The sequence below is a fragment of the Siphateles boraxobius genome, unplaced genomic scaffold, assembly GCF_051911475.1.
Source record: "Siphateles boraxobius isolate OS27281-9 unplaced genomic scaffold, OSU_SipBor_1 8, whole genome shotgun sequence".
Classification (NCBI taxonomy): domain Eukaryota; kingdom Metazoa; phylum Chordata; class Actinopteri; order Cypriniformes; family Leuciscidae; genus Siphateles; species Siphateles boraxobius.
Genome location: NW_027509208.1, coordinates 31,392,117 through 31,409,922, shown reverse-complemented (window position 1 = coordinate 31,409,922; position 17,806 = coordinate 31,392,117). Strand labels below are relative to the sequence as shown.

At 42.5% G+C, this 17,806-nt stretch overlaps 1 protein-coding gene across 1 annotated transcript in view; it reads left to right on the top strand.

The window, feature by feature from the left end:
• The window catches only part of rngtt (RNA guanylyltransferase and 5'-phosphatase), a 118,615-nt gene that overhangs the window by 17,792 nt on the left and 83,017 nt on the right, over positions 1–17,806 (top strand). Inside the window, exons 6-8 of the mRNA XM_077219653.1 lie at positions 4,186–4,438; positions 4,581–4,690; positions 5,686–5,787. Coding sequence (XP_077075768.1) covers positions 4,186–4,438; positions 4,581–4,690; positions 5,686–5,787 — 465 coding nt within the window. The remainder of the gene's footprint in view (positions 1–4,185; positions 4,439–4,580; positions 4,691–5,685; positions 5,788–17,806) is intronic.

Here is a 17,806-nt window from a genome sequence, read left to right as displayed (position 1 = left end):
GTTCTGCACGCTTGCGGATCCTATCATTAACCAAGTGTAGACACAAAGTAAATAAGATATTCAGTGCAGTGTAGACAACTTTGATAATACTAGAACTTTTTGAGATCATGAACTGAGATAAGTGACAGCTTTTTGAGTGATTTTAAAGTGTTTTTTGAACGTTTTCTAGGCTAAATTTAATCCATTCAGAATTTAAATAGAAGTCGACACATAACGGTAATTGATGTGATAATTGATATTAGTACGTTATCAGCTATTAATGTTGCTAATGTGACATGTTCGCATTTGCCTTCTCAGAGTCAGACAGCTGCCTTGTGCCTTCTAAAAATCAACTTCCCTTAAAAATAATAAAGAGGAAAAGCCCCGCCCCGCAGGTTGAATAGTTACATATTTACTATACTGATTATTGTAAAATATTGCAATGCTGCTGCACATGTAAACAGTCAATAGTACGTTTGCATGGACACTTTTTTTCAAAGTCAATGACATTAAGCGCCAATTAAAAACACGTAAAGCATCGTTTGTTCTTCATTTTGTTGTTGTAATACTCAAAGCACCTCCTGTCTTTGTCCATAAATGAAAAAAAGAAATATGATATGCCCAATGTGTCTATTGCATTTCGACTAAAATCACTTGATCACACATCCTGGTAAAATTACAAAATGTTACACTTCTTTGCTTATGTCAATTGATCTCAATATCAGCAAACTCTTCATGCTGAATAAACCAAAAGTGCTCTTGTCCCTTTTATTTGTCAACTCCCATTGATCATCGTGAGACGTGATCAGAGTCGGTTTGATATCATTCCCCCTTACAATCAGAGTCACTCTTCTAGCATAAAAATTGTGTGTTCGTTTTACAGAAAAGCACTGCTGACGTCTTTCACTGTGGAAGAAGTTAAAAGTCATTTCAAGTCTCCGAGTCTGAGTTGTAATCTATAAATGGAAGGCTTGGAACAGTTGTAGGTCTGCCTTGGAGAGTTCTGCTGAAATATCAATGAGGGCGCATTAAAAAAACATGTGGAGAAGTGAAGGCTTTACTTCTATCACCTTCGGTCAGTGTTCGTGACCGTACATGGCTAAAATCCTGAGAATATAAAACAGTGCTAGCAGATACAGTCTGACCCACTCTAACACATTTTTTTAACTGATTTGTTTTTTTTCTCCCAAATTTGACTTTTTCAATGGTCTAATTTAGATTTGAGATGTCAAAAAAATGTATGAGGGAAATACCCAAACTGTCTCATCAGTAGTACAGACTGTTCGAGTTCATAAACGAAGTCTTGGCTCATGAATATGAATTATGTTGCACGGTGTTTGCTCTGTAGGCCTGCTTGATGAGCTGACAGGCATGATTTGGAAAGAAAGCTTGGCCCATGAATATTAATTTCTTGACTGGACGCTTTGGGAAGCTTGCTTAACCGAGCAACATGACCTAATGGGAAGCAGTCAAATAGCAACGTATTAAAGTACTTGAAGGAGACGTGTTGGCATTGTACACTTATAAAATCCTGACCCTGAAATGTCCATAATATAGGGACTAACTAGGTCACTCACAGCAGTACAGTGAATAACACCGAGTTTGACAAACTGCCTTCGCTAAAGATGTACTCATAATGCTAGTTTTGTCACGTGTGTGAAGGCCAGCATGTTGAAGTCCGTCTTAAGTCTTCAGGCTTGAGTCTTCTTCATTGTGTTTGCCGTTCCTGGTGTTTCTCTCACTGAAGCTTTCAATGCGTCTCTGAAAAGTGTTTGAGAAATAACATTGGTTTTGAGCATGTATAAGCCCTCACCATTGCCCGCATCTCTCATCGCATGTGCGTATGAGGTCGTGGACTGCACAGAAAATATGCTAAATGCAAATTAAAATGAAATGAATCGTGCAACGTTAGGATAGCAAAATAAATGTAAAAAGGAGGAGAAAATGCCAGTATGGATAGGCTGCATGAAATGCCCTCATCTTCAGACACCACGAACAAAACCGTGCAATGATGCAGAATATATTATCTGACTCGCCACAGTGAGTTTTGTTTGGTCATTTATGAACTGCTGAGAGCATGAAACCATCAGGATTTGAGAGACATTTAGAAACCAAATAATCAGATCAGCCTTTCATATTAATTACTAGGCATATTATTGTGCATGTGCACTAATGCATGTAAACATTATTTAAGTTTTTGAGGTTTAGCAATTTTTTTTTTAACTTTTGTATGATGATCAGTTTGAATAAAGTTTTGGGTTGCCACTGGATCCATGTTTTGGTCCTGGAGCAAAAGCAGTTGGTCTTACATTTATATTGATATACTTATATTTACTCTTGGGTTTTAAATCCGCTTCTTCCACACCTTGGTTGGCTAATCGATTCTTCATTATATTCTTCATTATATTCAGTCAAGCATGCTAGTAGAAAGGGCTGTGTTGTCTTGAGGAAAAAATTTAATTGTTTGAATTTTATGGTATTGCCATGTGGTTGTTTTCCCCCAGTAAGTGAAGACATACTGCTGTAGCTTAAAGCAGTTCTTCTGTCATTTTTAGGTTTTCATATAATAAGACAGATGCAGATTTCTGAAACTTCAGCTGTTTAGCTGTTCTCATAATAACTGATGCATTAATAATGTTTATTCACTTTGATCTTTATTATTAGTGGGGCATTCTGCACTAACTTGAGAAAGGATGAGATGTCTAAAATCCTATTGGGATTTTGACTTAACATAATTTCGGGGGTACTTGTGCTCACCAATGCATTTATTTGATCATAAATTCAGTAAAAACTGATAGTAATATTATGAAAATACAATTAAAAATAATAATTTTCTATTGTAATATATTTGTCATTTATTCCTGTGAAAGGATCAGCATCATTCCTCCAGTCTTCAGTGTCACATGATCCTTCAGAAATCATTCTAATATGATGATCTGATGCTCAAGAAACATTTATGATTATTATTAATGTTGAAAAATAGTTGTGCTGCTTCATATTTTTGTGGAAACACTTTTTCAGGATTCTTTGATGAATATAAAGTTTAAAAAACAGCATTTATTTGAAATAGAAATCTTTTGTAACATTATAAATGCCTTTACTGACACCTTTCATCAATTTAATGCATCCTTGCTGAATAAAAGTTTTAAATCGTACTGACCCCAAACTTTTGAATGAAAGTGAAGTAATTGTTGTTATATATAAAAAGTAAATTTGATTTAAAGAAATATTCAGTTTTAAATATAAAATAAGAGAAAGTTGTTTATAGTTAATAAATAGAAACGTTTTAAAATAAAAATTATTCCACAGAATAGTGTCACTGCTTGCCATGTCACGTCATTTAATTATTTATTTAAAAAAAAATTGATACTTTTATATTTTACATTTTATTTATGTAATATAAAATTGCTTTGACATGGTTAGCAACTTAAAAGGTCTAGAGCTACAAAAATGCCACTCAGCACTAAAAATGCCACAAAGAAAGAGAAATGAACTTAAAAGTCTTACCTGTGGCATTTTTTTAACTGATTAGTCGATGGAAATGTAGAGTAAAAGTTGCTTTTAAACATGATTTACCGTTTTATTTTATTGATACATTTAACGTCATGAATTAAATGAGCATCTTTTTGTGAATTTGATTTTTTTATTAACATTTTCTTGAATAATTAATATAATAATAATCAGAGTAATTAACCTTGCAGTATATGAATTAGGGATGCACGATATATCGGCCACCATATCGGTATCGGTTGATATATGTTCATTTTTAATGTTATCTTTTTAGGCCCGATAAGAAAGTTTTGGCCGATATATTAAAACCGATAAATAATGTATTATTTCCTTCAGCTGAGACACTTCAGATGCGCACTTTTCAACATGAGGGTTTTGAATTGCTTTGAAATATGATTGGAATCACTTCAAAAGCAGGATAATACAGTAAAGTGCAACATGTACAGTCTGTCATATAGGCTACATACATTTATAATGAAAACATTAAACGTTTGTGCTTTTAATGGTGAGACTTTTGTTTGTGTAATCAGGCTCTCAAAAATGATATACACATTTGGATTAAGGTTTATCGGCCAATATATTGGTTATCGAATATAACGAATTATCGGTAAGTGCATCCCTAGTGTGAATGTATGTAGTATTGCATTGAGTGCAGTGTATCCTGAATGATGTGCGTGATGTGTTTCCTGTCGTCAGTGTGGAGGCGGCTGTGGCAGCGTTCGCTCAGGCTCGCTCCCCGGGCATCTATAAAGGAGACTACCTGAAGGAGCTCTTCCGGCGCTACGGGGATGTGGAGGACGCCCCAGCCGCCCCCGCTCTCCCCGAGTGGTGCTTCGATGACGAGGAGGAGGAAGATGTGGATGACGACGGGAACGCCAGCGCTCAGGGGTCCGAGCCCAGCTCCTCTCACTCCAGTCAGGGCAAGAAGAAGAAAGAACGACTAAAAGTGGTGCGGAAAACTCATTTCAGCTCATGCTTTCACAGTCCTAAAGGATTATCCCTGGTCCGACACAGCACGGGTCATCTAGGATATTAGTGATGAGTGTGCGTTTAGTGTGCACACGTGACTGTTGTCTGTGTGTGTGTTTCAGGGCGCTGTGTTTCTGGAGGGAGTGTCAGTCAAAGGAGTCTCTCAAGTCACGTCACAGCCCAAGCTCGGCACCATCCAGCGCAAATGTCAGGAGTTCTCCGAGTGGGACAAGTGAGTGTGTGTGTGTGTTTTACACCCCGCAGACGCTCACAAGCTCTGAGCCCGTTTAACTGACATGTCAAGTAATCCAGAGTGTCAGATGGTGAGGACTGGGAATGTGTGGGGCGGAAATTGGGTAAAAAATAAGGGAAACACTTTACAAAGGTTCATTAGTTAACATGAACTAAGAATGAACAACACTTCTATAGCATTAATTAATCTTAGTTAATATTAATTTCAACATTTACTAATATATTATTTAAATCAAAGGTTGTATTTGTTAAAATTAGTTAATGCACCGTGAACTAAAATGAACAAACAATGAACAGTTGGATTTTTATTAACTAACATTAACAAATATTAATAAATACAGTAACAGATGTATTGCTCATTGTTAGTTCATTTTAGTTAATACATTAACTAATGTTAACTAAGGAACCTTATTGTAAAGTGTTACCAAAATAAGAACTAAACCTTAAAAATAAGAACTAAACCTCAAAAAAAAAGAGGCTCAATAAAATAAAGTGCTTATCCTACAGGAAATGTGGGAAACCTCAGGAGGTTGAACTGAATATTATATGAGCTGTTTTATTTTACTTTTACTTTATATGAGGTTGGAAATTTTTGCAACCCTGTTACCAAATTTGAAAATATTCTAGTAATAAACATATAATATAAATAACATTCATAAAATGTAACGAAAGAAAACATTCTCGAATAGAGAAAGAAAAAATAATAAAATAAATTAATTAATTAAAATATAATAAAAATACACCAGAATGGGTAACAGGGTTGCATATTTTTGGCAAAAGTAAGGTAAAGGACATTTGTGCCTTTAAGCGCCTAATAATTAATTGGAAACATATTTGTAGCCTATTAATGGAACGCGTCTCAGCTGAGTTCTGCCGTGTGTTTTTATCAGCCATGATTACTTTCATTGATGACTGGAGATCAATTAAAACCACCCAGCAATGTGTCCCATTATCAAAAAAATGTTTGTCTGTCAGATCCGGTTTTCCTGGTGCTCAGCCCGTATCGATGGACCGCAGGAACATTCGTCTGTTGGAGAAGAACGCTTATAAAGTCAGCTGGAAAGCGGACGGCACACGGTGAGTCCATCGACTGAAGTAGTGTGTCGTTCTAAAGACACGCTATGCTAACACATCAACACACATGCTCTTAGCTAAATGTTTGCAGACTTGCTGTTGCGCTCCAGAACCTCAAGATTTCAGTTGAAAAACAAGCAAAGAGAACTGAAAGAGGGCAATCAAACATGTATTGTACATGTTCTCAAGTTTTTTTTTATAGCCGTATTACACTTTTGTAGCAATTTATCTCTTGAAATCCTAAAGTATTTTCATGAAGTTTTGTTTACTATTTTTTTTTTTTACACTTTTCCATCTTCTCTCTAATTCATCTTGTATTTTGGATTTCAATTTTGATTGAATTAGTTTGAATGATGCATTACTGATTTTACAACTGTTGGTTTAAAATTTGAATGCTATTTGTTCAAAAGTTGGAGGTCAGTAAGATTAAAAAAAAGATACTTTTTTTGACAGTAAGACATTTAAAATTTTACAAAAGATTTCTATTACAAATAAATGATGACCTTTTGAACTCTCTTTTCATCAAATAATATTTCACAATATTACAGTTGTCACTGTATTTTTGAACAAGCCTAGGTGAGCATAGGAGGCAAAGTATTGAAGTAAAATAATGCCCAAATATTTTTTAAATTTTCCATTCCATAAGAGGCTTCTTTCAAAAACATGAAAAAAATGTGTACTAACCCCAAACTTTTATTTATAAGTTTATTATAATTAATATTAATACTTAATACTCTAATGCACCGATAGCCAGAAGTAAGGCCTAGACGAGATTAAGTCAGGCCATACAGCATTGGTTCAGTTTTTTGTCTTTGGAAATAGATTTAGTTAGCGATAATAACATTGGTGCCTAAATACATTTAATGTTTTTTTCATCGTTTTTTTGATGTTGTAGCACCTCTTCAAATGATCTTCAGTATAATTGTGTCATGCGGTTTCTATAATGTTGGCGTAGGGCCATTTAATGATGCTACAGGTCATTGTATGGCAGCTCTGCTTGAGCTTGTCTGCTGTAATGATGTGAGCCGTCTCTCTTCACTCCCGCTGGCTCATGCGCTCAAACGTCTGCGTGAACATCATTAAACACTCATCCATTGGACGGATCTGCTCAGATGCACCACGGTTGGCACCTTGCAGAATGTTTTATGCCATGGCAGCAGCGAATGAGCTGGTTTGGTGTGTCATAGTGATCCAAAATTAGCTGAAAGTTGAGCAGAACATCCGTGGCTCTTTGATAGAAAAACACTTGGCTCCGTCACTGAGACATTCAAAAGGCGCAGCTGATCTCTTTAACTGGAGATCCGTTGTAACAAGCCCATTATCCTGTGCTTTGGCCACTGATGCGTTTGCTCTGGGGACGTCCAGCAAAGCCCTCTTTAATAATGACCAAACGAGTGTATATTAAAGTTCAAGCTCAAGGCAAAGAAAGGGATTGTTGTTTTTAAGAAGGGCTGCACGATTGTTTTTTGATACCAGTGCTAGTATATCCAAAACCATGTTTTTTTTCTACCATTTTTCACTGTAATATTTTTCACTGGCATAAACTGTAAAAAATTGCTCTGTAAAGTACTAGTAGTAGAGTCGCCAGCAATATACTGTAATTCTACGGTATGAATACTGTGAAATTGCTTTACAGCTTATTGACGTTAAATGTACAATATGTAAGAATTTTGTAAAAAAATATCCAAAAATCACTTGCACAGTGTGATATATTTCCTGCAGTTGTGTTCTTACAATATCCCAAAAGTCTCCAAAGATTTTTTATTTCAGAGAAATTCCAATTTTAAATAATTGATCGTCCCGGAAAAAAATGTCGCCTGTCAATTACGCAATATCCGCGGTATCCTCGGTTTCCGCTCATACTGCCATAGCATGACGTAACCATGGCGACAGACGTGGACAACTGCGTAGTGCGTAACATTTAGCGGCACGCTGTTCTTGTTTCGTTCAAACATTATTGACCATGGTAAGCAGACTTTGGGACAAAAAAGGAGAACTAAAATGAGGATCAATATCGGCGTGGTGTTTTCGAGATGCCGAGAGCTAGCGTCCGCGGCTGACTTGGACTTGACAGAGCTTCACGAGTCACGACTTGACAGCGACAACACTCTTGCATATACTTTATTAGACAGGTGAGCAAATGCACATAAAACAAATCAATGTTACAGGGTTCCCGCGGATCCTTAAAAAGTCTTAAATTAGATTTTTAAATTATAAGCCCATAAAAATTCTTATAAAGTCTTATTTTTACTTATGAAAGGTCTTCACTTAAATTTTAGATGACACTTCGACTTAGACATATCTAAATGTTTTCCAAATTAAAACTATGTAATTAGCGTAGTATTATTTTTTATTATTCTATCTTTGTGGATTTGCTTGTTCACGTGACAATTCGCTTCACATTTGCGGCAGAATAACGTCTGTCTCCTGCACGCGAGAGAGGAGAGAAGAAGAAAGTTGGCAAATGTCAGTTCAGTCGTAAGTTCATTCTTTATGTGCGTAGGGGTGTGCGATGTGTATTGTCTACTATGATATTGTAATCATTGTTTTAACGATATACGAGGCACTGTGAGCTGACATCGCATTTGTCTCTCAAGCTTTCACTGCGTCAGTGCAGTTATAGGTAGGCCTATGTCCCCAAATTAGTTTTTGTCTTATATTTATATCATATTATGTTCTTATATTATAATATCACATCAGTAAGAGTGCCGTTTTCTCGTGCACAAGTGTGATATATCTATGTTATACAATAGTTAAATTAAAATAAATTAACATCGTGAGTTACTTTTTAGACACCATTTTGTCAATATTGTTTGTTTTCCCTTTATTTCGTCGACTAGAATTTCAAAATGAAACCGTAGCAGAGTCTCAATGCAACAGATAGCGATGATTTCTTGACTGAAATCCACGTTTTGAACGAGTCATTTTAACGATTCAATGAACAATCACTTGTTTCTTTCCCGAATGAATCAGCCGTTTGAACAAATCGGTTGAATGAATGAATGACCCCCTCAACTCGCTTACGGTATTAAGACAGTGACTTGCTGCCGCCTACTGGCGGTTTTAGTTTCCTATTTAAAGTACCCTTTAATTAAAACGTTAAAATTAGAAATCATTTCATATTTAAATATTGAATATTGATTTAAAAAAACTATATCATAGCTTTATTTATGCAATTGTAAAAGGAGTGTAAATATTAATGCCACTTCTAATGCCGCTTCTGTGTCACCTCTGCACTCTAAAGATGGATTTTGATTGAATGATTTAATTTGACTGGTAACGGTGGTACTGTATAATTATTGTGTAAGTAAGTATTATTGTATAAATAAGTATAATTACTGTATAATTTAATTTGAATAATTTGAATGTTAGTATTTGACATAAAAGGTGATGCATAACTCTAAATAAGTTTAGAAAAAATGTCTATATATAGGTGAAAATGCCCCTGGAAATCAATTTAAGGTGGCAAATATACCAGCCAATGCACCAGCACAAAAACACAATCAGTAAAATATCATCTAATTATTATCAACAAAACTTTTAAAATATCGTGATATATTTTTGTCAATATTGCACACCCCTAATGTACGGTATTAGTTTTGATTTCTTCAGGTCTTAAAAAGGTCTTAAAAAGCCTTAAATTTGACTTTAAAAAGTGTGCAGGAACCCTGTGTTATATAGCTCAACAGTATGTCAGTATGTTATTCTAATGTTGATCTAGCTTACTGCTAGTTTCATATAGCAAACGAACTAACACACATTTAAATGATGTTTAGTGTGATAGTGTAACGTTAGACCAAGTGAAACAGCGCTGCGTTAACTCACAAGTTTAATTCGTCTAATAAACTGACCAGTGTGAGTAGTAATCCAGCACTTGCGGGTAGTTCGGTAGAATTAAACGTCCTTATTCCTTTATATCCGCGGGACTCGCGTGTGATATCTGTCTCTTATTAGCAATCGTGACCTGCTTCATACCATTGTAATGTTAAAAAACATGAATGTTTTCACTCATCCATAAACATTATTAGATCCATCAGCTTGACAGCGAGTGCCATCATTCAGCTTATCACTGCGTCAAAAACCTACGCCTTTGTTATTGTAAGAGGTTAGCGACCCCTAGCGGCGAAAAAAAACAAACATATTGTAGCTTTAAAACGAAAAAACAGTACTTTTTCAGTATTTTTGTTTTACAGTAAAATACTGGCAGCAGAGAAGCCAGCAATATACTGTAATTCTACGGTATGAATACTGTGAAATTGCTTTACAGCTTATTACCGTAAAAACAAAATACAGTACTTTCCAGTATTTTTTATTTTACAGTAAAATACTGGCAGCAGAGACGCCAGCAATATACTCTAATTCTACGGTATGAATACTGTGAAATTGCTTTACAGCTTATTACCGTTAAAATGAAAACATGCAACATATCTCTCTGATTATTTCAATTTACAATACACTAAACAATGGTGAGGTAAAAAACAACCCAATTTAAGTCATTTTAGCAACACAGCTCGAGGTCAAAAAAAGGGAACCACAAAATAGGTTGGAAACTAAAATCACACAGGAAAATTCTACAGTAAAAAGACAACAGTAATAGGCTAATAAAAAGGTGAACATTTGTTTATAGGCAAGAATACCCAAAATGAACAAAAATATAATAAAATCAACGTGAACTCTGTTGTATAGCTTATACCGTTAAACGAAATTGCGTTTAAAAAGTTTAAGAATCAACAATGTTAAAGAACAGATTTGACCAGTTATTTCGATTATGGTTTTCTCTCGCCAACGAGCAATTGATGGCCAAAACCATCAGGAATACACAGTGTGAAAGCCTTAATAAACACTGACATTTGGGAATAAATTATGTGAATCAATAGGATTTTACCCTCTTTGTTTAATGCGTTTATAATCACGCACTTCACTCTCAAATGCTGTTCCGGCTTGTTCGGTTCCTCATTAGTCACCGTTCGAGTCATTTTTATGTGAGAGAAAACTCTCCGACCGAAGCCTCAAGTTTTTTTAAGAACGCTGCAGCCAGTTTCAAATAAATAAATACATTTTCCACGTATATTCCTGTCATTAGCATCCGCGAACACAGATAGGAAGACTTACTCGTACTCAAGCTCCTCTGAAAGTTCAGCGCCATTATGCTTGCTTCAAAATGCACCAGCCACAATGCATACAGTAGATCAGTGTTAAAAATGGGCTGTAAATTAACAGCAGTTGCTTATTGTGAAAAATATTGCCCAGAATGTATTGTTCCCTTTCGAGAGGTCTCTCCTATTGCGTAAGTAGCTTACGCTATGGGAAAACTCCTTTTCTCGAGAATATTGAAGTCTTTATGTAAAACGCATTGCAGCTGCACAGCTGACAGCAATGAACGAAGGCAGCTCGGTCATTGGCTGTGCTGCGGCAACTTGCTCGAACCAATGACGGGGCGACTCTGAATGCGCGACCAATGAGCGCGCTTCGCGCCCGCGCGCGTCAGAGCCCGCCAGGATGGGCGTGGCCAAGAGCTATATATTGGGCGCCCCGTCATGAGAGTTCTTCAGATTTAATCTCCTTCAGCGAACACCTTCTTCGCTGGATCCTCCGGATTATTGAAGCTTCGCCGTCGAAAAGCATACCAGCGGGATTTGCTACGAGGACGTCGGCACCTTCAGCCGCCTTCTAACGCGATCCTACTGAGCCATCCGGCGTACTGCTCACGCAAGTATTTACATCTGTTCGCTCTGCGACACTTGTAAAAGAGCAAATTTTCCAAGGCGTTGTTTCAAATGCCTTCCTGCGCGTCGTGCAGAGACCTTCTCCCGGACGGGGATCGTCACATCATCTGCGCTCGCTGCCTGGGCCGGGACCACGCAGAAGCTGCTTTGACCAAGGGCGGATGCCCCGAATGTGACGACCTGGGTCTCTCCGCACTGCGGGCTCGCCTCGCCGCTTTCGCCTTGAGCGAGCCCATCGCCGCCATCCCTCTGTTCGAGCCGCGCACTAAGAAAAAGCGCCGCTCACAGAGGCTTCCTGAACCTGAGCTCAGTGACGTCACGCCGAGCCAGTCTCCGCGTGCTTCACCGCCGCTCTTGCCTTCCCCACCGCCGGTTCAGTTCACCCAGCCGGACCCACACCCCTCTAGCAGAGCGGTGGGCCTTGTGACTTTCGGCGCGTCCGAGGACGACGGGGGAATGGATGACAGCTTGTCAATCGACGCTGCATCGGACGACTGGCCGGGCTCCACTCTCGACCCCGCCCCGTCGACGCTAGCTAGCGCGAGCGGGGGCTCCACCATGGATAGCGAGATTATCCGCGTTCTCTCTAAGGCCGTGGAAGACCTCGGGCTCGATTGGTCTTCTCCCGAAGAACCAACCCGGAGCCGACTGGATGAGTGGTTTCTGCAGGGGCGCCAGCAGGCCCCTCGGCAAAGGCCTTCTCCCTTCTTCCCGGAAGTTCACGACGAACTCACCAAGTCGTGGAAAGCCCCCCACTCTGCGCGCCTAAAGCCTTCTTTTTCTTCCTCGCTCTCCTCTGTGGACGGCGCGAAGGAAAGAGGCTACGAGGGAACACCGCCCCTCGAGGAGGCCGTGGCCAATCATCTCTGCCCGCCCTCCACCACCGGATGGAAAGCCAAAGCTTCCCACCCCTCGAAGCCCTGCCGCACTACTTCAGCTCTCCCCGGTCGCACCTACGCCGCCGCCGGCCAAGCTGCATCAGCGCTTCACTCTATGGCGGTACTTCAAGTGTTCCAAGCCAAGCTTCTCCGCTCTATGGACGAGTCTGGCCCCGAACCCGAAGCCTTTAAGGACCTACGCAGCGCGACTGACATAGCCCTGCGAGCCACGAAGGCCACCGCCCAGTCTATCGGCCGTGCCATGGCTAATTTGACTGTTCTCGAGCGCCATCTGTGGTTAACTCTGACTGAGATGAAGGACGCGGATAAGGCGCCATTTCTCGACGCACCTATCTCCACCAGCGGGCTGTTTGGACCGGCGGTTAAGGGTTTCGCCGAACGCTTCACTGAGGCCCAGAATGCTTCACAAGCTATGCGGCATTTCCTACCCAAGCGCTCCAGCTCATCGCAGAGCAGACAGAGGCCGCCGCAGCCGCAGCGGGCTAGAACAGCCCCCACCGCCTCTCAGCCCGCGCCTCAGGCTGACGCTCGACGCCGCTCGCGCTCTCACAACCGCAAGCCGCCTTCTGAGCGACGGGGTCCTCGGCCCAAGATTGTGCTGAACCCCGAGCCTCGAAAGCCGTCCTAGCCACAAGAATGAAAAGAGAGAGTGCGTGTCTCGCAAAAGCCGGACCACTCTCTCTGCAAAAGCTCAAGCATTACCCAGTCCCCTTACAGGCGGCTGGATATGTTCATACAGCAGTCAATGGGCCAGTCACAGAGCTCGCTCACCTGCAAACAAACGCCGTTTTTACGGCGACGCACAGAAAACACAAAAAGAGTCTTTTTCTGCCTGTGTCACTAAGGGTTCACATGTCCACAAGGTGTGCATTCCCAGATACTGTCAAAACAGTGCCAAATTCATTCCCAGCTCAAGCTGCGCACCCCATGAATGTAGATTACGTGCCTACGGTCATGTACGCACCACTACACACAAGCACTGTTCACACAGTTATAAATTCATCCCCAGGAAAGCGGGAACCATTATAAAAGTGACGCGTGTGCCTACCACTGTTTATGCACCCCCACTTATAAACACTGTCCTTACAGTGTCAAACACAACCCCAGCCCAGGCTGCGAGTTTTACAGACACAGCGTGCGCTGCTGTAATCACACACGCGCCCATTCACTCAGCTGCTCAGCGCGCGCCCGCGCCTCTGAGAGCTATGAGCTCAGGCGATTCGCTGGCCGGGTCCCTGCGTCACAGCGGCCCGCCCCTAGCCTGTATTCAGCCCATATCTGTACACGCAGCGGCATGGGAAAATATTCCAGATATGCCGAAATGGGTATTGAATATAGTAAAGCACGGATACTCGCTCCAGTTCGCTCGCAGACCACCACGTTTTACGACTGTGGTCGAGACGAAAGTGAGAAAAGAGTGCTCACATGTTCTACGCACCGAGGTGCGCAAACTAATAGAAAAGGGCGCTGTGGAAACTGTTCCCCCCTCTCTGAGCGAGGCAGGTTTTTACAGCCGCTATTTTCTCGTCCCGAAAAAGGATGGCGGTCTCCGCCCCATCCTAGATCTCAGACACCTGAACAAAGCACTAATGATTCGCTCGTTCAGAATGTTAACAACCAAGCATATCCTCGCGCAAGTACGCCCAGGAGATTGGTTTCTCTCAGTGGATCTGAAAGATGCTTACTTTCACATTCCAATAGCGCCTCATCACAGGCCGTTTCTGAGATTCGCTTTCGAGGGACAGTCGTACCAGTACACAGTACTTCCGTTCGGCCTGTCCCTGGCTCCCCGTACATTCACGAAATGTATGGATGCAGCACTTTCCCCCCTAAGGCGAAGGGGAGTGCGAATACTGAATTATCTCGACGATTGGCTGATTCTAGCACAATCAGAGAGTCAGTTAATAACACACAGATCTTGGATTATCAGCCATTTAGAATGCCTGGGTCTAAGAATCAATTTTGCAAAAAGCATACTATCTCCCAGCCAGAGGATTTCTTTCCTGGGAATAGTTCTAGACTCGATGCACATGACAGCGCGTCTCTCATCAGAGCGCGCGCTCACCATCCGGCGCCTTGCAACATCATTCAGGGCGGGCGCGCTCGCCCCCGTCAAGCGGTTTCAGAGGATGCTCGGTCTCATGGCCTCAGCATCGGCCGTACTCCAGCTAGGATTGTTGCATATGCGCCCTCTCCAACGCTGGCTCAAGAGCCGCGTCCCTACTCACGCGTGGCGTTCGGGCCACCTTTTAATCAGAGCGAACCACGGCTGTATAAAAGCCCTGACGCACTGGAAAGCCGCCGACTGGTACCAGTCAGGCGTGAATCTGGGTGTGAACACAAGGAGAAAGATGATAACGACAGATGCCTCCAAAATAGGTTGGGGGGCCCTTTACGAGGGCAGGCCTGTCTCCGGCTTTTGGTCAAACCCGGAGAAGCGCCTACACATAAACTGTCTGGAAATGAAAGCGGTCGCTTTGGCTCTCAGAGCCCTGCTCCCACAGCTGAGAAACGAACACGTCTTGGTCCGAACGGACAACATGACGGTAGTATCGTACATAAATCGCCAGGGTGGACTCAGGTCGAGCTCCATGCATTCAATGGCCAGGAGACTCATTTTATGGTCCCAGCACAACTTGCGCTCGCTGAGAGCAGCGCATGTGCCAGGTGCCCTGAACCAGGGGGCGGACATGCTATCCAGAGACAAAATTCTCCCAGGAGAATGGGCTCTCAACCCGCTGACGATTCACTGGTTATGGAAAACCTTTGGCAAAGCGGAGATCGACCTCTTCGCCTCCAAGGAGAACGCGCACTGCCCTCTTTTCTTCACGAAAAGCATGGATGCGCTCGCCCAGAGCTGGCCGAGCCGTCCCTTATATGCCTTTCCCCCGATTGCGATGCTACCGCAGGTCATCAGTCGGGTCAGAGAGGAGAAAGACGCAGTGCTGCTGATAGCCCCACTCTGGAAGAACCAAACATGGTTTCCAGATCTGATGCAAATGCAATCTGCACCACGGCCGATTCCACTGAGGCCAGACCTCCTCAGTCAGGCCAACGGGATGATATTTCATCCCCGCCCCGATCTGTGGGCCCTTCATGCATGGCCCCTCAACGGGTTCCCAGGAACCTCACGAGCGGAGCACTAAAAACCATCGCTGAGGCGCGGGCGCCCTCCACGAGACGCTTATATGCCCAGAAATGGAAAGTGTTCAGTGTCTGGTGTAATGCCAAGGGCCTGAACCCTGAAACATGCGAGATTACGAACGTACTCGCTTTTCTACAAGGGCTTCTGGAGGCGGGCCGCGCCCCCTCCACGCTCAAAGTATATGTGGCGGCCATCACAGCGTCACACAACCCTGTAATGGAACGTCCATTGGGAAGAAACGACCTAATTATTCGTTTCCTAAGGGGCGCTAGGAGGATGAACCCTTCACGCCCCCCCTCAGTGCCGATCTGGGACCTAGCTACTGTCCTAGACGCTCTTAAAGGGCCTCCGTTCGAACCACTCCGAACCGTGCACCTTAAACAGCTCTCGCTCAAGACTGCGCTCTTGCTGGCACTCGCCTCGGTCAAGAGAGTGGGCGACCTGCACGCGCTTTCGACAAGCGCTGCCTGCCTAGAATTCGGACCTAACGACTGCAGGGTCGTCCTTAGACCGAAACATGGGTATATTCCTAAAGTGCTCACCACTCCCTTCAGAGCACAGGTTATCTCCCTAAACTGCGCTATCGTCCCCAGCAGACGAACACGATGCTAATCTACTCTGCCCCGTTAGGGCTCTCAGAGTGTATTTGGAGCGTTCTGCCCTATTCAGACAGACAGAACAACTGTTTGTATGCTTTGGCGGCCGTACGAAAGGTTCCGCCGTTTCAAAGCAGAGAATCTCTCACTGGATAGTTGAAGCTATAGCGCTGGCTTATGAAGCTAAGGGACTTCAATGCCCCTGGGGAGTCAAAGCACACTCACCAGGAGTGTGGCTTCTTCCTGGGCATGGTCGATCGGGATACCGATCGAGGATATTTGTGCGGCGGGAGGCTGGGCCTCACCGTCCACATTTATCAGGTTCTACAACCTACAGGTCCCGACACTGCATTCCAATGTACTATCAGCATGATGCTAGTTGAACTACGAGTTCGTATCTAGATTATGTATGTGCTTGTGTCACACTGAGCGCCTTCTAGCCGCTCTGTATTCTTTCCCACATATAAAGCTCGCCTCTGCCGGCTAGTTGGATGATAACTTTGCTTTTTTAGCCCAGGCACCTGCCTCTGGCTATCATAAGGCGAAGTTCAGCACGCACGGCGTTTTGCATGGTGTTCCCATAGCGTAAGCTACTTACGCAATAGGAGAGACCTCTCGAAAGGGAACGACTCGGTTACTAACGTAACCTCGGTTCCCTGAGAGGAGGGAACGAGTATTGCGTAAGCTGCCGTGCTTGTGCTTGGTTAGTTCGCTTCAGTCGTTTTAACCTAAAGAACTCTCATGACGGGGCGCCCAATATATAGCTCTTGGCCACGCCCATCCTGGCGGGCTCTGACGCGCGCGGGCGCGAAGCGCGCTCATTGGTCGCGCATTCAGAGTCGCCCCGTCATTGGTTCGAGCAAGTTGCCGCAGCACAGCCAATGACCGAGCTGCCTTCGTTCATTGCTGTCAGCTGTGCAGCTGCAATGCGTTTTACATAAAGACTTCAATATTCTCGAGAAAAGGAGTTTTCCCATAGCGTAAGCTACTTACGCAATACTCGTTCCCTCCTCTCAGGGAACCGAGGTTACGTTAGTAACCGAGTCGTTTTCTACAGCACATTACTATTTTAATGGAAAACAGTGTTAGTGTCAGAATTTGGCCCTTTTTTTTTACAGTGCATTTGTTTACAGTGTGTGCAGACATTGTAAACATTTGAGAGAAGACAAAGTCTAAAGTTTTCCCATTCAGTCGGTACGATACATGACTAGGATATTGCACTCTCACATAATTCCCTGAAGATACCTTTATTGACATCTAAAAGGCCAATAGCGCATAATGCCATGGACAGACGTGCTGAATATAAATTTGATGGCATGTGATCTTTAGCTCCTCACTGCACTCTGAGAACACCATCCTGCCACATTGACAAGACAAGCACTGCTTAACGGTTCGTGGCAGTCATCGGGTTACTGACAAAAGTAAAAAAAAGGACGTTTCTTAGTTGTGTTTACCAGATTTAATTACTTCTTTAATGAAAGGGTTTCTACCTTATTTGATATCTTGCTTTTTGAAATGTGAAATGCATACTCATGTCTGGGAATTTTCCACACCAGAATGGCTCTTTTGACTTTCAATTAGCACTTTGTCGACAGCTCTGTTGGCCCTGATATACTAATGGCGAAGTTCTTTTTCGTTCTTCACTTAGGGGTCAAA